This window comes from Phyllopteryx taeniolatus, chromosome 11 (assembly GCF_024500385.1).
Source record: "Phyllopteryx taeniolatus isolate TA_2022b chromosome 11, UOR_Ptae_1.2, whole genome shotgun sequence".
NCBI classification, from domain to species: Eukaryota; Metazoa; Chordata; class Actinopteri; order Syngnathiformes; family Syngnathidae; genus Phyllopteryx; species Phyllopteryx taeniolatus.
This window is the reverse complement of record NC_084512.1, coordinates 5227058-5249549: the sequence shown is the minus strand read 5'-3', so window position 1 is coordinate 5249549 and position 22492 is coordinate 5227058. Positions and strand designations below refer to the sequence as shown.

General features: G+C 42.0%; 1 protein-coding gene across 1 annotated transcript; it reads right to left on the bottom strand.

Annotated features, from left to right (window-relative positions):
• Positions 1 to 807: 807 nt before the first annotated feature.
• asrgl1 (asparaginase and isoaspartyl peptidase 1) lies at positions 808 to 21619 on the bottom strand. The gene is made up of 7 exons (XM_061790049.1): positions 21460 to 21619; positions 14594 to 14800; positions 12930 to 13072; positions 5988 to 6142; positions 4593 to 4714; positions 2726 to 2836; positions 808 to 1497 (listed from the first exon to the last, which is right to left on the bottom strand). Exons 2-7 carry the CDS (start codon positions 14778 to 14780, stop codon positions 1286 to 1288), a joined length of 930 nt encoding a protein of 309 aa, XP_061646033.1. The 5' UTR covers positions 14781 to 14800; positions 21460 to 21619; the 3' UTR covers positions 808 to 1285.
• Positions 21620 to 22492: the final 873 nt, after the last annotated feature.

Sequence of the window (22492 nt, the reverse complement as noted above, 5' to 3'; positions counted from 1 at the left end):
AGCAACTTTTACAAAAAACATATAGTTTTATTGTCGTTGTACGCTATAGTTTGTAGTGAGGTCTCTAACATAGTGAGATTGTTTCGAATACCCCCCCATTCACTTTAAATAAGTATCCAAACATTTGAAACCTCTGATACCACAAAGTATATTTAATAGTTTACAACACATACAGTATTATTAAAATCTAGAATAAGAGAAACGTGAGCAAACATCAAACGGTACCCTACGTCGTAATATTCAATTTCATGTCCGAACTCACGTCGTGGTTAGCAGGCCTTCCCCATATCTCGACTCAGGCCTTGCACTCCACAAGTGTTCTCCCTTGTATGGGTTTTCTCCAGGTACTCTGGCTTCCTCTCACAATCCAAAAACATACATGTAAGATTAATTGAAGATTTTTAAATGTTCCTTAGGCATGAATGGTTGTCTATATGTGTCCCAGCCTCATGCCCACTGTCAGCTTGCATCGGCTCCAGCTCACCTGAGAACCTAATGAGGACAAGCACGAGGGAAAATGGATGAATATCCATTTTCACTCACTGGTTGAGGGCAATCTGGCATGCAAGGGTATAAATCAGATAATAAATAATTTTGATCAAGTGATTGGTAATCACAATCCAGGGTAGTCCGCCTTTCGTACGTAGTCAGCGGGGATAGGATCCAGGTCCCCACGAGCCTTAACAGGATAAGCGGTAGGCTATGGAGAATGGATGGATGGAAAAAAAGAACTATTCTCCCAGTCATGCGAGAAGTCCATGCAATACAATGTCATCAAACAATTAATTAAAAAAATACCATGAAAAACACATTCCACTCAACATTTTATTGTTTGAAATCATATGGAATAAAATATTTCATGTCAATACAAACAGCGATTTACAGCTTAAGAAATACCGTACTGTAAACCCATTTCCTATTTTGGAGTTTACAACAGCACCTTCTTGTGGTTCCAAACTGTAATCGCCATCAATTGATTAGCCTGTGATTAGGTTGAAGTGATTAGTTGTATTCGTAATAAGCAACACCAAAGTTAGAGCGCCTTTAAGTTCAATATAATTACATATTGGAAACAAAATTTATTCCAATTGTGGTGTCTATGCGAATCTTTAAATTGTTGTTTGACCTTGTATGCTCATTATATGTCCATATTGCAACTTGGCAAGTAGACAGTCATATTTGAAACCTGTACGCTAGACAGTGATAAACAGACATTTTTGGCATTATTAATTTTAAACAAAGAAGCTAAGATGGCAAACTTCCCTGAGTGTTGTGTTTTCTCTCATTAAGGTTCATCAATGCCTTGGGTAAAGCGTTCCCCGGCGAGCAAGCCATAGTGTAGGGTGTCCTTCTGGGCTGCGGCCCAGGCCATTTGAGGACTGGTGAAGCGAGCAGCCCAGTGACCCTGGGGATCCAGTGTCACCACCCCAGCCAATCCCTGCACTCTAGACTTCATGTAGGCCAAGCCCAAGTCAGAGGCGGCCTCTGCTGACTGACCTGAGGACAGAATGTTTCATCATCACAGAAAACATGAACATGATGGTCAATTGACAGGTTGGCAGAGGAGTCTTCAAATTAATCTGACAAGAAGCAGGTCTTGGGGTTAAAGCACAAATCTACAGGTTTCACATAACTCTTGTAAACAATTAACAATGGACAGTCAATGTTTAGTCACTTCCCAATAAAGCTAGTGTGTGCCAGAGGAGACAGATCCTGATAATAGTCCAACTAGTTTTGTGAGGAAACGGTTGTGGTCGGGGGGGGGAAAAAAAAAAAAAAAAAAGGCAGGAACTTCTGTATGAGTGGCTGCGCAAGTTTACCTGAGTGAGGTATATCACAGATATAAATTCAATCAACTCCAAATTCTACTGTCGATAATCGCAATAAGTAGGGAACATGAAATTTGCTGATAAAACTAGCATTGCCGGCCTAAGACAACTTTACATCCTTAGTACTTAAGCTGGGTAACTGATTTATTATGTTAATGTGGTGTCAAAACTTGCACTCTGAAATGTGAATTTAAACATTGTAGTTTCTACGTTCATTTTCAAAGTATTCATGACAACACATTTTTTTAAAATGAGTGAAAACGTGAATAATTAATTTCGATTTGCAGTGTGCACCCCTAAATTTTGAGCCCATAAAATTAACTTTGGGGCCACTGTGGTAAAAAAAAAAAGTTAGTCTGAAGCCCTGCAATGTCTTTCTTTCACCTGTTTGAGCACAAAAACATTTTGTTAGTGTTTAAACTCTGCCATTCATTGGTTTGTCTTCACTAGCTTGTGACCATGTCTTTGCCAAACGTGGCATAAACAATAATGACACCACATGAGTGTAGGTAAGGCCTGGAGCGACAAAAAAAAAAAAAAAAAAAAAAAAAAAAAGTAAACCTATCATGTTTGTATGCCTGGAGCAACAACAATACTAAATGAATACAATTTTAAAAAACAACAACAATAGTTCCTGTACTATATCTAATTTGCTATCAAGTATCAAAATTGATTATAAAGGTGGGGGGTTGAGTTTGACAGTTTTCCTTTATACGTGCTGAACTTTCAGTTCAGAAAATCTTAACACTTGGAGAGAATTTTCCAAAAGTCAGTATTGTGTGACCAGTTTCATATCAATACAAATAATTATTTTAAAACAAATGTTTGTGTAGATATGGATGAATGAATGGATGTTTGTGTGTGTTTAATGTGCGCATGTGTGTGTGTCTCAGTACCTTGCTCCATGTGAAACAGGATGAGTCTGGCAAGAGTAACTTTCATAATGGCCTCTCCGTGGCCTGTAGTTGACACAGCTCCCACCTGATTATCAGCAAAGCCTCCACATCCTGACACACATAAAGATTAAAGAACTGAAACGTCTTCTCTCCTTAGTATTATTCAATTGTTGACAGTTGAAGCATCTTTTAAAATTTAAGTCGCATTATAGTTGCCTTTGCATAGAATTCACATACGAAGAATTACAAAGTCAAAAAATGTGTGTTGTAGCAAACCTCAGCATTAAATAAACTAATCTCATGAAAAATTAAAATGCACCAGTTTTTGAACACTATGTTCAAAGAAAACAGACATCCCGAAATCAACAATTAACCAAGTTAAGTTGCCTCCGGTTACATGCACATCATACATAAACTGGTAAAAGACTGACTGTTGGAGTCCATTTTAGAAAATCTTTAATGTCTGTTACATTTTCTCAAAACACCCCAGAACAGAACTTAATGTATAATAGGGTGACTTTGGAATGACACCGAAATGGATCACAAAGCAAAGAAATATATATATATATATATATTCCAAAAGAAAACTTAGAATATCATAGAAACGTTTATTTATTTCCATAATTCCATTAAAAAAGTTAAACTTTCATAGATTATAGATTCAGGGCGAATAATTTAAACAATTCCAAGTATTTATTTGTTTATTTTTACATAATTTGGACTTCCAGCTCATAAAACCCACGAAATCAGGAATTCAAAAAATTTGAATACTGTGAAGAAATCAGCCCAAATTTTGTAGGCCATAAATGTTTTAAACTGAGTGTCACACACTAATCATCTACTAAACTCAAAGCACCTTCACAGGTTTACCCAGGTGTCATCAAATAGCTTCAGTTTGGTTCAATATGCGGAAGACTGCAGACTTGACAACTGGCCAGAAGACCAGCATTGATAACCTCCATAGGATGGGTAAGCCACAAAGGTTCATAGCTAAGGAGGCTGGCTGTTAACAGTGCTGTGTCCAAGCATATCAATGGAAAGTCTAGTGGAAGGACAAAATGTGGCAGGAGAAGAACACCAAACACAAATTCCACACAGGCGAGGCCAGATTTGAACCCAGGTCCTCAGAACTGTGAGGCAGATGTGCTAACCAGCTGACCAACGTGCCACCACTTCAATTATGGTTCTGATCTTATTTTAACAATCAAAACAGCCGGAATTGAGGTTATTTTATTATAATTATTAATTTTCATTCGTCCATTTTCTGTACCGCTGATCCTCACTAGGGTCGCAGGCGTGCTGGAGCCTATCCCAGCTATCTTCGGGCGAGAGGCGGTGTACACCCTGAACTAGTCGCCAGCCAATTGCAGGGCACGTATAAACACACAACCAGTGACACTCACAGTCACACCTCCAAGCAATTTAGAGTCTTCAATTAACCTACCATGCATGTTTTTGGGATGTGGGAGGAAACCGGAGTACCCAGAGAAAACCCACGCAGGCATGAGGAGAACATGCAAACTCCACATAGGCGAGGCCAGATTTAAACCCGGCTCCTCAGAACTGTGAGGCAGATGTGCCACTGTGTTTCGAATTTTTTCTTTTGAAATAAAGAATTCAGTGGAAGTGGTTGGCGTAATTTATATTGTTTTGTGTTTCTTTTTTTGTAACTTGGTTTTGAACTACTGACACATATATTTTGAACATCATAAATTGACAAATTGAAATTTATAAATAATTTATTATTGAGATTAAATGAATTACGTCCCCTGTCCTTCACTCAACCTTGTGAAGGAAAACCTACAGTATGCTACACACAGGTTAAGTCAAAATGTTTCAACTTAATTACGAAGATTGCGGCACTAACCGATGCAAGGTGTGTCACCCACACGTCCTTCCATCTTGTTTAGAATCCCACCAGTAGAAGTAGCACATGCTACATTTCCTTCTATGTCAACTGCCACAGCTCCAACGGTGCCCATCTTTCCCCTAAACAACAAGACATGATCTCAGGCTGGTTCATGTACAACATTTACTATCGTTCCATTTTCCGTAACGCTTATCCTCAGTAGAGGCGGGGTACACCCTGAACTGGTTGCCAGCCTATCGCAGGGCACAAATAAACAAACAACCATTCACACTCACATCATTCACACCTACAGGCAATTTAGAGTCTTCAAGTAACGTAAACATTTACTCGATATTTTTTAGAGAGAGAGAGAGAGAGAGAGAGACGGGGTACACCCTGAACTGGTTGCCAGCATATATTTATGTGGGTTGCATGATACTTTGAGTATTGTCATCGTGATGTACCTGTCCGCAATAGTCACATCGCAGGGTTTGCTGCGATGTTAGTGTACTGTATACTGTGTGCATTGTGTAAATGCTCAAATATCGATTCCAAATGAGGTGGTCATTTCATTCAGAATGTGAATGCTGTGATTTTTCCGATCAGAATAAACTCAGTCAACAGTCAACCCCCGGTGATAGCATAGGGCATCACCGGCCTACTTAGCCACAGGCATCTACATACATTCGCACACCACTGCAAACATCCATCCATCCATTTTCTTTGCCGCTTATCCTCACTAGGGCCGCGGGCCGCTGGAGCCTATCCCAGCTATCTTCGGGCGGGAGGCGGGGTACACACCATGAACTGGTCGCCAGCCAATAGCAGGGCACATAGAAACAAACAACCATTCGCACACACATTCACTCCTACGGGCAATTTAGAGTCTTCAATCAACCTACCACGCATGTTTTTGGGATGTGGGAGGAAACCGGAGTGCCCGGAGAAACCTCACGCAGGGATGGGGAGAACATGCAAACTCCACACAGGCGGGACCAGGATTTTAACCCTGGTCCCCAGAACTGTGAGGCCACCGTGCCGGGCCACTGCAAACGGCTGAATGCAATTTAAAAGCACAACTTCAGACGATTGTTCTCAATGGTGCAGTGAAAAGAATCTGCAGCTATCAGACGCCGAAACAAACAAGGCAGCAAATATTGATCATGTATGGCAAACATGCTAAACCCAAGACGTGTCAGTTACATTAATACAGTAATCTGTGTACATAAGGATTATTGAGAGTGGTAGGAGGATATCAATAATACCTTACTTCATCCTGTTATTTGCCAATGCTCTCAGTAATGTTGCGCTACTGCGAACATCCTGCACTGTCAAATATATCATGTTTATCTCTTCCTTTTGTGAAGGGAAAATATTAACAGATTACAACTGACATTATAGGAAATAACTTACATTTGGCTCTCCACAGTGTTGGGATCATCTGCCAGGTTTTTTCTCCAATGCATTCTGGAGTATTCAGTGATGAGGGATTCTTGGGGCACCTCAGGGACACCCATGGCCCGGGCAAACTGATTAGCACCATGTGCTGTCAGACAGTTATGACTGGTCTAGAAAAACACCAAAGTTGAGAAGAGATTACAAACTGAATGTTTAACATTATTAAAAACTATTCATGGAAAATCTAATTGAAATTTGGTTGATATTTTCATGAGCCTTCAGTGAGATGGGTCCACATGGAGAGACAGGAATTCTGGTCCCTTATATCGGTATGCCTACTGAGCTGAGCTCAGTAGTTAAATAAATATTAGGGCTATTAAATACAGTGGGTACGGAAAGTATTCAGACCCACTTAAAATTTTCACCCTTTGTTATATTGCAGCCATTTGTGAAAATCATTTGTTCATTTTTTTCCCTCATTAATGTACACACAGCACCCCATATTAACAGAAAAAAAAAACAGAATTGTTGAAATTTTTGCAGATTTATTAAAATAGAAAAAACTGAAATATCACAGAGCCATAAGTATTCAGACCCTTTGCTTAGTATTTAGTAGAAGCACTCTTTTGAGCTAATACAGCCATGAGTCTTTTTGGGAATGATGCAACAACTTTTTCACAACAGGATTCGGGGATCCTCTGCCGTTCCCCCTTGCAGATCCTCTCCAGATGGTGAACGTTGGTGGACAGCCATTTTCAGGTCTCTCCAGAGATGCTCAATTGGGTTTAAGTCAGGGCTCTGGCTGGGCCATTCAAGAACAGTCACGGAGTTGTTCTGAACCCACTCCTTCGTTATTTTAGCTGTGTGCTTAGGGTCATTGTCTTGTTGGAATGTGAAACTTCGGCCTAGTCTGAGGTCCTGAGCACTCTGGAGAAGGTTTTCGTCCAGGATATCCTTGTACTTGGCCGATTTCATCTTTCCTTCCATTGCAACCAGTCGTCCTGTCCCTGCAGCTGAAAAACATCCCCACAGCATGATGCTGCCTCCACCATGCTTCACTGTTGGGACTGTATTGGATAGGCAATGAGTAGTGCCTGGTTTTCGGCACATATACCGCTTAGATTTAAGGCCAAAAAGTTCTTTCTTGGTCTCATCAGACCAGATAATCTTATTTCTCACAATTTTGAAGTCCTTCCGGTGTTTTGTTTTTAGCAAACTCCATGGGTGCTTTCATGTGTCTTGCACTAAGGAGAGGCTTCCGTCGGGCAACTCTGGCATAAAGCCCCGACTGGTGGAGGGCTGCAGTGATGGTAGACTTTCTAGAACTTTCTTCTATCTCCCGACTGCATCTCTGGAGCTCAGTCACAGCGATCTTTGGGTTCTTCTTTACCTCTCTCACCAAGGCTCTTCTCCCCCATTGCACAGTTTGGCCAGACGGCCAGCTCTAGGAAGGATTTCGGTCATCCCAAACATCTTCCATTTAAGGAAAAAAGAAAAAAATTTATAACCTTGGCCAGATCTGTGCCTTGCCACAATTCTGTCTCTGAGCTCTTCAGGCAGTTCCTTTGACCTCATGATTCTCATTTGCTCTGACATACACTGTGAGCTGTAAGGTCTTATATAGACAGGTGTGTGGCTTTCCTAATCAAGTCCAATCAGTATAATCAAACACAGCTGGACTCCAGTGAAGGCTGTAGAACCTTCTCAAGGATGATCAGAAGAAATGGACAGCACCTGAGTTAAATATATGAGTGTCACAGCAAAGGGTCTGAATACTTATGGCTGTGTGATTTCTGTCAATATGCGGTGATGTGTGTACATTAAGGAGGAAAAAAAAGAACTTTAATGATTTTAACAAATGGCTGCAATATAACAAAGAGGGAAAAATTTAAGGGAGTCTGAAAACTTTCCGTACCCACTGTGGATATCATTAATCAACATTGATTTGTTACCCAGTGACATGATATTGAATACAGCTAACTTTGCAGAGATAATTGTAGCCAATTTGTTTGGTTGACATTTTATACTCAATAAGCTAGTAGCTCTACTTTCTTTGTGCCTCATTTCCTTAACTGACTTTCTGTCCTTTGTAATTATAGGGATAAAAAATGCCTGATCTCCACAGGGGTCTGACTTATTCTGGGATAGCAGTCAGATTTGAAGTTAAGATTCTTCATCGGTGGAGGAGGGGCCCTTCACATCTTGGTGGATGATGGTTTCAGGCAAGGGGGGATGGGAGGAAAATACTGGCGTGGTGTCCAACATTGACAATGGCCTTCATCTTGTCCGTGACATCAAGCAGGGCATTCAGGCTAGTTGAGAGTGAGTTTTGCGTCGGATTTGTGCTCCCGTGGGGCAGGGAGGGGTGTGGGAGATTCCAAGTGCTGCCTCATCTCATTCGTCATTCATTCCTGATTGTTTGGGTGACGTCAGTGACTCCTTGTGCTCGTCGGATCATCTTATCTCGTTTCGCCGATTGTTTATGTACAGCTGAAGACTCCTGCGCCTTTTGCCCTTCAACCACAACAAGGTCAATGTTTTCCTTTTGTCCCACTGAATGACGTACAGAGTAAAAAATGTTGGCAGTCAGTTACTTAACCCCTTGTTTATTTAGACGGAAACCGTCTACCTTGTAAAGATGTCTACAATCCCAAAATATACAGAAAATGTCAATGAAGCTCATGGATAGACCCGTATACACTTGTTTAAGTCACTTATTTAATTACCTAAGCCTGCTGAAACGTTCATCTCCAGAGAGTACCACTGGGAGAAGTCCACTTACGAAAACCTCAATATACAAACATTGCACTTTTGTGAAGAGATCAATGAAATCTCATTTTGGTACCTCTGATTGCTGCTTGACAACGATCAGGGGCCCTGTGTGTATAATGACAGATTTAAAAGTTGGGTACTTAGTGATATCCATTATTTTTTTTTACCGATACCAGACACCATGCCGTTGGTAAAATGCGCTACTTTTGGTGTTCTTCTCACTGCAAAAACATTTCTCATCCTTGATAGCTCCGTCACCAACCAGCCGTGGCCCAATGGTTAAGATCATCGCCTGCCACCGTGGGGGACCTAGGTTCAAAACCCCGACTGGACCATCCGCCAACATCCCCCGGACTCATGGCTGTGTCCATGAGCAAGACACTGATACCCCGAAATGCTCCCCGGGCGCTTCAGCTGCCCCCTGCTCCAGTGTGTTCCACTAACATGTGTATGTGTTCACTGTGATGGGTTAAATGCAGAGAACAAATTTCATGTGCATGCATGCATGTTCATGACAATAAAAGATGATTCTTCTTCTTCTTCTTCTTAACATTTGGGGTGCCATTTTTTTCTTGTATGATTTAGTTTCATACCTTTCCGTGGTAGTGTGGGATGAGCATTCTTTGCCACGGTCTAGTAAATGTGGCTCAAATCTGTTTGTTAGTCTGATGTCAATGTTTTGCGTTGACTTTCTTCCTCTTTTCTTGCCCTTCGCTTTAGCGACCGTCAACGGCCGCTCTCTATGGGTTGAAGAAGCAATCAACGAAGGCCAGCCAGATTCCTCTGTAATCTGCTGGCGTTCTCTCCTCCCTTTTGGATCCTATCCCATTTCTTTTGGCTTTTCTCCCAGTAAATTCCAGGGAGAACTGCTGGATGATCCATTACCATTTTCACAGTCAACATTCATCCTCTTTGTGGAGCTAACTGGCTGTCTGTTACCATGCTCCTGGTCACCATTTTGAGACATGGGTACAGTGGTTTCATTCCCGTAATAGCCATTTACTTTCACATACACTTCAAGGCAGTGAATTTTAGTTTCCACGACCGCCATCTTCTGAAGCACTTCAGTCTTCAGTGGAAAAGGGAGGCATCTTGTTGGTGGTCTTGCTGCTAATAGCAGGCCTGCGCTAATTAGCAGGCCACGCTCACGTAATGGTGATAAAAAATATTGGAATATAGCAACGACTGACTATCAACAAAAAGTACAGTCCCACAGGTTTAAAATTATCCAGGAGTTGCTGCTTCTTATTTCTTTGGAAGAAGAAAAACACATTTATCAGCAAGGGGCGAAGCAAGCAGAGTGAGGAAAAAAAGCATCTGCACTCTACGAGAGCAGGAGTGGAAGCCATACCTATAGTCTGGTTAAGTCCTGGTCGCAGTTTTTTTGGGGTCGCAGATTTTGTCACAACACCAGAAAAAATAGCGAACGTATTTTGACTGGTGCATTTTCACTTCTTTTTGGCAACCGTTTCTCTTTAATTTAAAATGGCTCACTTTAACCATGATCCCTTGTGGTAACGTAACCGTGGTCTGTTTAATGCCGGTCTGTGTGCCGTAAAATGTATAAATCCAGGGTGGCTGGCAACATCTGCTCCTATTATCCAGCTGTTTAGCTTAGCTGCTAGTTAGCAGTAGATGGACAGCTCTCGTCAATCATCTGCCACGATGTGTTGAATGAATCTTGCATAACCTTATCCAATTCATCTTCCCTGGTTGCAGTCTGCCATGAACATCCATGCAGCTCCTCAGGCACGGCCATCAAACGGCTCGTTCCATGGAGACTATCGTGACAGCCCCGTGATCCTTATGATCGGCGACAGTAGGTACTGCACAACTGCATACATGCGCATGCACAGTAAATCAAAATGGCGGTGGCCCAGAACAAAGCAAGTCAATGCGGTTTCACAGCACTGTACCGCTTGTCAGAAGAAAGTACCATTGTGTTATTCTTTGATTTGATTTCAAATATAGGCTACTTTCAGCCAAATCTGTTTCTGGAAGAAAAAAATGGAGAAAACAGCCTTTTTGTGAAAGCAGAACAATGACTTTGACACCAATATTTGAACATCTGAACATAAAACAACGCAGAGCAAGTACTTTTGACAGAAAAATAATTTATTATTATTTAAGTATAAGTATATACAGAATTTACATTAGACAAAAATGCATGAACAAATGGGCCCCCCACACTTGCACTTTTTTCCTCCAAATTCTCCTCCTCTACGTTTGCTCAATAGTCCAGGTGTTTATTACCTTGCGCATAAAATCTAGCAAAGTTTTATCCACATTATTCTTCTGTTGGAAGTGAATGAGATCTTGTGTGGTTGTCATTCTCCTTGAAACCAGTCACTACTTCTGCTCGAAGCAGAACCTGTGCAGTTTAGAAATTAAACTATTACTATAAAAATACATTGTTGAAATTGCTGTCGTGGGACGTGGAGAAACAAAGCTTTCAATTACCTTTTTTTTCTGCATTGCGTACTGGGATGGAAGTTGAACGTCTGCCGAATGCATAACCTGTAAGTTTTAAAAAATGCATACGCTTACTAGAGAATACTTTTTATTAATGACGTGTTTTGCAAGGGTTAAAAAAAAAAAAAAAAAACCTTCTTCGCAATCCTAAAAGATGCTCGATTCGTGGGCAAGATGGAGGAAATGGAAAATTCTAAATCAGTACTGGCAACAGATGTTACACTGTAATGTGAACTATCCATCCATCCATTTTCTGAGCCGCTTATCCTCACAAGGGTCGCGGGAGTGCTGGAGCCTATCTAACCTATCTTAGGCGGGGTACACCCTGAACTGGTTGCCAGCCAATCGCAGGTCACACATAAACAAACAACAATTTGCACTCACATTCACACCTGCGGGCAATTTAGATTCTTCAATGAGCCTACCACGCATGTTTTTGGGATGTGGGAGGAAACCGGAGTGCCCGGAGAAAACCCATGCAGGCATGGGGAGAACATGCAAACTCCACACAGGCGGGGCTGGGGATTGAACCCCGGTCCTCAGAACTGTGAGGCAGACGCTTTAACCAGTCGTCCACCGTGGTAAAGTGAACTATCCATCCATCTATCCATTTTCTGAGCCGCTTCTCCTCACTAGGGTCGCGGGGGTGCTGGAGCCTATCCCAGCTATCATCAGGCAGGATGCGGGGCACACCCCGAACTGGTTGCCAACCAATCGCAGGGCACATGAAACAAACAACCATTCGCACTCACATTCACACCTACGGACAATTTAGAGTTGTCAATTAACCTACCATGCATGTTTTTGGGATGTGGGAGGAAACCCGAGTGCCCGGAGAAAAACCACGCAGGCACGGGGAGAACATGCAAACTCCACACAGGCGGGGTCGGGGATTGAACCAAGCTCCTCAGAACTGTGAGGCAGACGCTCTAACCAGTCGTCCAACGTGCCGCGTAATGTGAACTAGTGGGACTAAATTATGTTTTTTTATGTAACAAGGATTGAAGGAGCGTGTTTGTCCGCTAAATGTAGCTAACGCGAGCTGCAAACGAGTTACCTTTGTCGTCGGACTTCGTCGTTCTTCATCGGAGGAAGCTCGCCTGGCGATCCAAATGGGAGTTCACAATCTCACAATTCCCATTTATTCAATTCCTGGTCGGCAGACGATCAGCCAGCAAGCGGCCGAGAGCATCTCGCCATACGTATGGTCCGGCATGTTGCGCGATCGCTTTGGAGCGTCATCCTTAATTCCCTGCATGATCTAAGGCGTCATTCCAGTCGGTCGCAGGAATATTTTTCTTGCCTTGGCGCAATAAATTTCTAGTACCGAAAGCTTCTTTTTTTTAAGAATGTTTCCATTTTGTCTTCTCTCTTTTTCGCCAATATGTTTGTCTCCTCTCATTGTCTCTTGTACCCCGCCGGCCCGCCCCCTCCTTCTTCCTCTTCTTCCTCTGAGGGAGGGACGTTCACCTCAAGGCATTATTGCCCTTTACAGGGTGCCAATCCTCATTGCAGTTATCCAGAGGCTTGACGATCACACATAAACTGCACAAGACCCTCCTCCACCCATACCCGTTAAAAAAACGTCATAACGTCTTTAGACGGTATTGGCAGGGAATAGATGGATTCTTAATGACGTCTTTGGATGGAATTGGCAGGGAATGAGTTAAGTTCTGAATGTATTATAAGAATCAGTGATCCTTGTGTATTCACCTTGTCCATTACCAGTCTTGCGAGCTGCACAGGGTTGGCTATATTGCGCACAGCAGAAACAGCACCACAAGCCAGTGTTTTCCCATCCATCACAATGGCATCCATCTCCACGTTCCCATTGGTGGTTAGCACTGACCCACACCCTAAAAAAACAACTCCAGATGAATGTACAGAATCTAGGGAGTGGACTTCAAACAAGTGATGCATACAAAACTTAAGGCACAAAGACTCACAACCTTGCAGAAACTGAAGGTGGCTCTGGTAAAGGTATATAATTGTGTATTGAAAACAACAGCTATGTAAAGTATATATTATAAATGGCTATAATTCTCTCAAGATAGATTGCATATTTAAGTCATTAAACTAAAGCTGATAGTTGAACAAGTTTGTAACTGTTCAATTTCAAATCAGTTGTAAATACCATACAGGCAAATGATCAATAAATTTATATAAAGTTGATACAGTTAATGATTGTGGTCTGTGGACGACTGGTTCCCTGCTCTTCAATTGCCTATTTCAAGTTAAAAGCAGGAACGGGAACCCACAGTTTTTAATTTTTGCAGTCACTAGGAATTGTCAAGTGATCCTCACAGCACAGGGCGTTACCATATGTATCCCAATACCCTACTGGCACCACCACTATGGAGCCATCTCCTTTAAAACATTGTCTTTAGCTAATGTTTTTCAAATTAGAAGCCATACATATTCCGCTCATTCTGCCCGATACAGTGTCAAGTGGGAATTATCTGAAAAGAGCACATTTCATTCCACTTAACAATACAGTTTGGTTCGGGGGGGGGGGGGGGGGGGGTGTTCACTGTACAAAGTTTATTCTACATTTCCATCACTGCATTCCAAATATGCAACATTCCTATTTTCATACTTTTATTGGGGTACTGGTTGCCGTCATACTGTATGGATTACATTGACAGGGTGGAACTAAACATGATTGATCAAGTGAATTGTCATTCCGTGTTTCAGTCGATTGTAAGATTGGAATGCACAACAAACAAACATTTAAAACTGCATGTTGGAGTTCCAAAAGCGTTACACTGTGACAGAGCTTGCGGCATCTCTATCATGATGCATAAATGAACAACACATTCTCCATTGGCCTTTTAATGTGCCCAGTCCACACCAAGCAGTCCGATAACCGCACAGCTGACTCACACTCCGTCAAGCATGACGACAATTTTACCACTTGAGTTTTGTGCACCTTTTAAGGTTTTTTTTCACAGAACATTTTGGCCAAATTATTTGTAGGACACCAAAATTTTACAGAATGATTTTACGTAACGGCGGGCGACTGGTTAGAGCGTCTGCCTCACAGTTCTGAGGTCCGGGGTTCAATCCCCGGCCCCGCCTGTGTGGCGTGTGCATGTTCTCCCCGTGCCTGCGTGGGTTTGCTACGGGCACTCCGGTTTCCTCCCACATCCCAAAAACATGCATGGTAGGTTAATTGACGACTCTAAAAAATTGCCCGTAGGTGTGAATGTGCGTGCAAATGGTTGTTTGTTTCTATGTGCCCTGCGATTGGCTGGCAACCAGTTCAGGGTGTACCCCGCCTCCTGCCCGATGATAGCTGGGATAGGCTCCAGCACGCCCACGACCCTCGTGAGGATAAGCGGCTCAGAAAATGGATGGATGGATGGATTTTACTAAACCTGCATTGAAGTTGGGGTTATTCTCCAGCTTGGTCACTGCCTCAACCACAGCATCCATGCTGCTTCCCCCACTCTGGAGGACAACATACCCAGATCGGGCAGCTGCGCAAACTCCAGCCCTGGACGCTTTTGATTTCTCACTTGGCACATATCCAGCACCTCCTTGGACCACCACAACAGGAAGCATGTCAATCACCTCTGTAAAAGCTGGGGAGAGAACAAGCATAACACAAGGCTCTAATTCATACTAAGATTTGTATCATAAAAGGACATTTTCTTCTCCGTCTACAGTTAAAAACAATCAAAATGCATTACAAAAGCACTCAGAGTGTCTGTCAAATGAAATATCTTTTTTCATAGTTTGCTCCCCGGATTAATTGGAAATTGTTTATCTGGACTCAAATTTATATGAAGGCGTAACGAGGATATTTGTGACATTTTGTCTTTTTGGTGATGGTGTCAGATACATAAACATCATAGATAACAACTGACTTGTAACAGACAGCCAGTGATCATAACTTGCATTTCCCCTTTATTTGTTTCATTTTTCAGAAATGAATGGTCGACCATTACTTTGGTCATCCTCCAAAACAAAATATGACTGAAATCTGGAATAGCTTTCGTTCCAAAGCCCAAACCGTGATCATCATGATTCCTTCACTGATTGTTTAGGCAATGAGAGAAGAACGTTTTAAAAAGGTATAAGACTTTCTGCTCTGTGTCACATAATTACTTTGCATATTACGAAGACACTCAATGAGAAAAGGAGTCCAGATGACAGGAACTTATTCCACAGGCTTTGAATCTGAGTCATCAGAATCAGAATCAAAATCATCTTTATTTACCAAGTATGTCAAAAAAACACAAGGACTTTGTCTCCGGTAATTGGAGCTGCAGACAGCCAGCCAGCCATTTGACAACAGACAGCCAGCCAGCCATTTGACATAAAATACTTTTGAGACAAAAACACAGTACGAAGAGTCACTGAGCAAATGAAAGGTTACCGGTAATGCCCATACATTTTCTTTTTTTTTTTTGACAATTGTGCAAATGATGCAGAGTCATCGAGCAATATAGAACAGTTTGAAATGACTAATATAGCAATAGTCTGGTACATTGTTCAAATGGCACAGAGACTTCAAGAAATGTAAGCAGTTTAAAGTGACTAGTAGTGCGATAATCTGGAACAGTATCAATTGTGCAAATGGTGCAGATACTTCTCAAGGATGAGTGGCCAGTATTGTTAAACAACAGATATGCAAATAGTGCAGAGTGGCGAGAGTACGACAGTGAGTGGACAAATAATTGGCCCGAGACAGGTGTGACAGCAATCTCAAGACAAAATTGGCAGCATGTTACTATGGAATTGTAAATTATCTGTTTAAGAAGTTAATGGTAAGAGGGAATAATTTGTTAGAGTGTCTGCTAGTTTTAAGTTTGCATTGTTCAATAGCGCCTACCTGAGGGAAGGAGCTGGAAGAGGTGGTAACCAGGATGTCGAGGGTCCAAGAGGATTTTGCATGCTCAGTTCTTAGTTCTGGTAACATGCAAGTCCTCAAGGGTAGGTAGGGGGTACCGACAATCTTTTCACCAGTTTTGATTGTCCTTTGCAGTCGGAGTTTGTTCTTTTTTGTGGCCGCACCAAACCAGACTGTGATGGATGAACAAAGGACTGATTCGATGACTGCTGTGTAGAACTGCCTCAAGAGCTGCTGTGGCAGGCCGTGCTTCTTCAGAAGCCCCAGGAAGTACAGCCTCTGCTGGGCCTTTTTGAGGATGGAGTTGATGTTGGGCTCCCGCTTCAGGTCCTGAGAGACTGTAATTCCCAGGAACTTGACGGTTGAAACAGGGCAGTTGGACAGCGTGAGGGGCAGCTGTGGCGAAGGATTCTTCCTCAAGTCCATGCTCATCTCTACAGTCTTGAGCATTTGCAGCTGCAGGTTGCGTCGGCCGCACCACAGCTCCAGTCGTTCCACTTCCTGTCGATACGCAGACAAGTCACTGTCTTTGATGAGGCCGATGACTGTGGTGTTGTCTGCAAACTTCAGGAGTTTGACACCCGGGTGCGTTGATGTGCAGTTGTTCCTGTAGAGAGAGACCTGCACCTGGGCGCCCCAAGGATGTCTTGCCCAGTCTCACCTGCTGTGTCCTGCCCGTCAGGAAGCTGTAAATCCACTGGCAGGTGCCAGGCGAGATGCTGAGCTGGAGAAGCTTTTTAGGAGAGGAGTTGGGGGATTATGGTGTTGAACGCAGATCTGAAGTCCACGAACAGGATACTCGCGTAGGCCCCCGTGCCACTGAGATGTTCTAGGATGAAGTCCAGTCCCATGATAACTGCGTCATCCACAGACCTGTTTGCTCAGTAGGCAAACGGCAGGGTGTCCAGTAGGGGACCTGTGACGCTCTTGGTGGTCCAGCACGAGGCATTCAAAGGACTTAATGACCAAAGATGTCAGGTCGACAGGCCTGTAGTCATTCAGACCCGAGATTACAGGTTTCTTGGGGACTGGTATGATAGTGGAGCGTTTGAAACAGGATGGTACTTCACACAGTTCCAGATATCTAAAGAAGATCTGTGTGACGACTGGAGCGAGCTGGCCCGTGCAGACTTTGAGGCAGGATGGGGATACAAGGTCTGTCTGCCACTTTGTTGCTCTTTTGTTGTTTGAAGATTTATTGTTCCCTGCTTGGAGGGATGGTCGCTTGTAGTTTGTTCGCGATTTTAATCCATGCCAGACTGACTAAGAGTCGTTAGCAGTAAACCGTTTGCCTGGCTTTTCCACATAATTTCTCTTTACACTGTTACTTTCCTTATTCAGCTGGTTTCTAGCGCAATTATACAGGGCTCTGTCCCCACTTCGATTTCCGTCCTCTTTTGCCTGAAGAAGTTGCTTCAGTTTGGCAGTGAACCACGGCTTGTTGTTATTGAATGTGCGAAATGTCTGTTAGTACACATTTATTTGCACATGTAACTGTCCGTTTATTCCCAGTTGAAGTTTCAAACACACGCCAATCTGTGCAGTCTAAACAGTCTTGAAGTTCTAACTTTGCTTCATAGCTCCACTTCTTCACTGTTTTCACCACAGGATTCGCACATATAAGTTTGTGTCTGTATGTTGGTATTACGTGAATTAAGCAGTGATCAGACCAGCCCAGAGCTGCGCGAGAGATAGCACTATGTGCGTCACTTGGCATGGTGTAGCAGTGGTCTAGAATGTTTTCCCTGAGAGTTTGTTGACAGCTGCCTATATTTAGGGAGTTTGTGGTTGAGTTTAGCTTTGTTAAAGTCCTCAAGAATAATGTGGGGTGAATATGGGTGCTTTTTTTCAAGTTCGTTTACTTGTTCAGCGAGAGTTAGCGTTGCGGGATTCGTGTTAGCTTGAGAAGGAATGTAGACACCCGCGAGTATGAATGAAGCGAACTCGCGCAGCAAGTAGAATGACTTACAGTTCAATAACAGCGACTCCATGTCCGGGCTGCAATATTTGCTGAGCTCCGTGACGTCGGTACACCATTTTTCGTTGATATATAAAAGCATATCCCACCGCCATTTGTTTTCCCGAATAACTCCATGACACAATCTGCCCAGTGTAGTTGGAAGCCCAGAAGCATTACAGTGCCATCGGGGACACGTTCACAAAGCCATGTCTCCGTGAAGCACAGGGTGGCGGAACGTCCGAAGTCTTTACTGGTCTTTGTGAGAAGATGAAGCTCGTCCATTTAGTTCTTAAAAACCTAACCTACAATTCCATTACAACATGCTGGCCATTTTTTGTCTTGAGTTTGTTGTCACATTTCTGTGGGGTCCATTATACATTACTCGTGCATTCACTGTAGTAGTCTCGGCACGCTGCACTATTTGCATATCCGTTGTTGACCAATACTGGCCACTCATGCCAGAGTAGCATCTGCTCCATTTGCACACTGACTGAGGAGTATCTGCAATGTTTACACAATCAACATTGTCCCAGATTATTGCACTACTCGCTTGAAGTCTCGGCGCCCTTTGCACAATGGTCATTGCACCGGACTATTGCAATATTAGTCTTTCGAACTGCTCTAAATGCTAGAGGACTCTGCATCTTTTTGCACAATTGTCAAAAAATAAATAAATAAATGTACCGGCATTACCAGATAACTAGCAACCCTTTATTGCTCAGTGACTGTGACTTTATGTCTCAAAAGTGTTCTCTGTCAATTGACTGTTGTTGTACTAGAGCGGCTCCAACTACCGCAGACAAATTCCTTGTGTGCTTTTTGGACATACTTGGCAAATAAAGATGATTCTGATTCGGAATCCTTTCTTACGGAGCTTGAACTGCACTCCGGCTTGCTTCCCTCTATGGCAGGGGTGTCCAAACTTTTTGCAAAGAGGGCCAGATTCGGTCAGATGAAAATGTAAGGGGGCCGACCATTCGGGCTGACATTCCTCAAACCATTACCATTGTAAATTAACATGTAAATATGTAACTACATCACTTTGCTGTCTGCAGCTAGGTCGACATTGCAAATGAGAATCTGTTTTAAATTGCATTACCAGGATAGTTAAAGGTTAAAATAATAATAAATGAAATACAAATGAACTATTTTATGAAAGTTAACTGAATTTTTTTAGAAATGTATTTATTCATTTTGTTTTAACAAATCACATCCCAGTGCATATTATGACAAAGAATAATATACTGACTATACTAAAATTGAAATTTGACAAAACTGTGGTTTGATCATCACAAAAAAATCAATTCACTGAGACTGGTAGCTCGCCTTTGTAGAATTTTCATTTGAGTGAGGGGCTCTTGTGAAAAAGCGCTGCTATGCTATCAAAACAGCTTCCAGTGGCTTCAGTTTTTCGGCACGTTTGTTCGCCGTTAGCTTGTCATAGTTAGCATGTTTCGTCTGGTAGTGCCTCTTAATATTAAATTCCTTGAAAACAGCCACAGTCTCTGGGCAAATTAGGCAGACACAGTTGTTTCGTATGTCAGTGAAAATATCCGCTTGTCCTGGACACGGCGGCCCTCGTTGTCAACTTTCCTCTTTTTAGTTTCAGTTACCATTTTAGAAATGGGCTAAAAACATACCACAGGGGTAAAAGTTCACACAGGGGTCACGCGATGAGGGTGCGGCCACAGGTCTACTGCCACCCTCTGGTGAAATATAAAATGACTTTTTTTTGTATGTGTGTATTGTTTATTGTGGTAAACTGTGCTGGCGGGCCACACATTATTGATTTTATGACATGATGCTTCGGGCCGGAGAAAATATGGACACGGTGACCACCAGCACACGTTTTCCCCCCATTTTGTTCTGATAATACACACGGCGCGATCCATTGGTGTTGTCGTCGCCATGGTAACGAGTGTATCCAGTCACGTTTGAGTTGACAAGATAAAGCCCAGTGATGCAGTGGTATCGGAATACAAGATTTTATTGCACTTAGTCCGACAAAGTGCAATCGTGAAAGACTAAATTTGTCTTGTACTCTGAGCCACGCATTAAGTGTTATTTGTCTCAGACGTGTTGTCTGTCCCACACCACCGTTTAAAAAAAAACAACTTTATTGGTTGTCAGATATTTACAGTACTACGTCAACTACTACTGTACTTGATGGCGACGCAGAGTAAATGTCTTTTGTGGAGCCGACCAATGACGTTATTGATCCGATCGGCGAATTAATGACATTTAATGATATTAAAGCCGATCAGCATAAAATGCTAATAATCGGCCGATACCGATCAAGCCGATCAGATCGGTGTAAAGTCTAACAGTTAGGCAACCACACGCTTAGGCGCCATCTTGAAAGAGCTATTGACTGAAGAAATCAGTTGAGTATGACACATGCACATGTTTGTCTGGCCCCCAAAATGTCATGTTGATTCACTGACCATTTAAGAAGATATTTATTTTGTTACTGCACTCAGTGGAATTTCAGATACTTTATTTTTTAGATTTTAGTTGGTTTATTAAAGACATGATACTTAGTAAGTAGGATTCACTATTTTATTTGCATCATTATTTTGTGCTGCATCACTCATACTGTATGCTAAATGCTACTAAAAAGATGCTTACTTGGTTTAAACTACTGCTGCACTAGATTTACAGTACAGCCAAAGAAAATGTTATCATGTTGGGATGTCGGGGGGCTAATGTTAATGCAAATAGTTTCTAATTTTACGAATAAACATGTTGGAAGACATCTTAGTCATGAACAACAAGCTTCAGAAATTAAGTTTCAATTGTTAGTATTGTTATCATCAAACAAGTAAGAGAACAGTAATACGTTTGTTGAAACTGACTGTCGAATGGCATTTTATAATGTAGAAGTGGAGCGGTGAAACATTTTAGTGGTCAGAAGAAAAACTCGAAAATCCGAAAATCAACAGTAGGCAGTATAAAAGCAGGTGAGAGCAGGATCATTTCCACGTACGAAGAAAACTAGACAATGGGAGGAAACAGTTAAGTCATAAAACTACAGGCTACAGTCAGAGGCTTAAGCTACTACTTTTACTAAAATGTCGCGTTTACTAATCTTCACCGCAGAATATTCACCACAAACTGAGAAACGAAGAAAATATGACGACTGGCTAGTATTTATGCTGTTAATACAACGGTTCCGATTATCAAGAGTCCAGCTCCAGTCCATACACAAGACGTAATACCGATTTGTGCACAGAAATTATTTCACTGAATGCACCGAGGCAGACAGTTGCACAACTTGATTGACAGATTGTATCAAAAAGGTCATGTGAGGTACTGCCATGTAAATACGGTGGTCAACTAATAATAAATAATAAAAAAAAAGAGTGGACAAGGTTGTGTTCATGTATAACGGTAACATGTCATAAAAGAATAACCCCAATTGTACTCACCGAAAGGTATGCTGACCCAATATGCTTACAATTGCGACATGAACGTGCGCTGTTTCGTTTCTCGCTCGGCGACTGTGTGTGCAGGTTCCTGTCTTGCACAGCAAATGGAATAAAGACTCATACTGCAGACTAAAAACCAACATGAATGGTGCATGTCGCCCCTTGCTGGAGGGCATCCTCCAGTACCACAAGGTTTCATAAGTCAACTGTACTTCTCATTCATTGTTTGTTTCCTTAATTACACTCATTGTTGCGCCACGGTGCTTCTCAACCTTTATCGAACCAGGGCACCCATTTCACTTGACAAAAATCTCTCGGCAAACCACCAAACGAAAATATCCCAATAAGTATGAGTACTAAAATAATGATGAGCTTGTCTTAATTGACTTACACTGTGTGAAATCTGGGCCCGTTTCATTGAAGATGATAGGAAGCCATAACTGATTCCGCTGTATGAACGGCAGCAGGTTTATCTTTTGCCATCTAATGGAAGAGCATTTTAATTGTTCCGCCTGTCACTGTACATCGCTGTCATAAACATAGATATATTTGAAATGGATAAGTAATCATTTTAGGGCAAATTAAGTTCAATTAAATACGGCACACCTGATGAGTTCTGCAAGTGTATAATGTTTAACTGATATCGGATTATCTTTAGGACTTTAAGATTCTCTTTTAAATTAAATCTGCCTCAATGAATGAAATGTGTCTTCCTATGTTCATTATACCCATATTTAGTCTTCAAGAAGAAGAAAAAAACATCTGTTTATTGTCAGGGCATACATGCATATTTTTAAAAAATATATACAATTTTTTTTTTATTATTTGATCGTCTGAAATCATGTTTACCATCCCTACATGTGGAGCCCATCAAAAGGATAATAAATAGGTTTATTACTACTGTCACGACTATTTAATTAGATAACTTAAACTTTTGGCTATTGCATCACTAAGACATACTGCGAACCTGTGTATTTTTAAAAAGTAATTTACTGGGATGTAGGATTGTTCTTATACACAACCTTTTAATTAT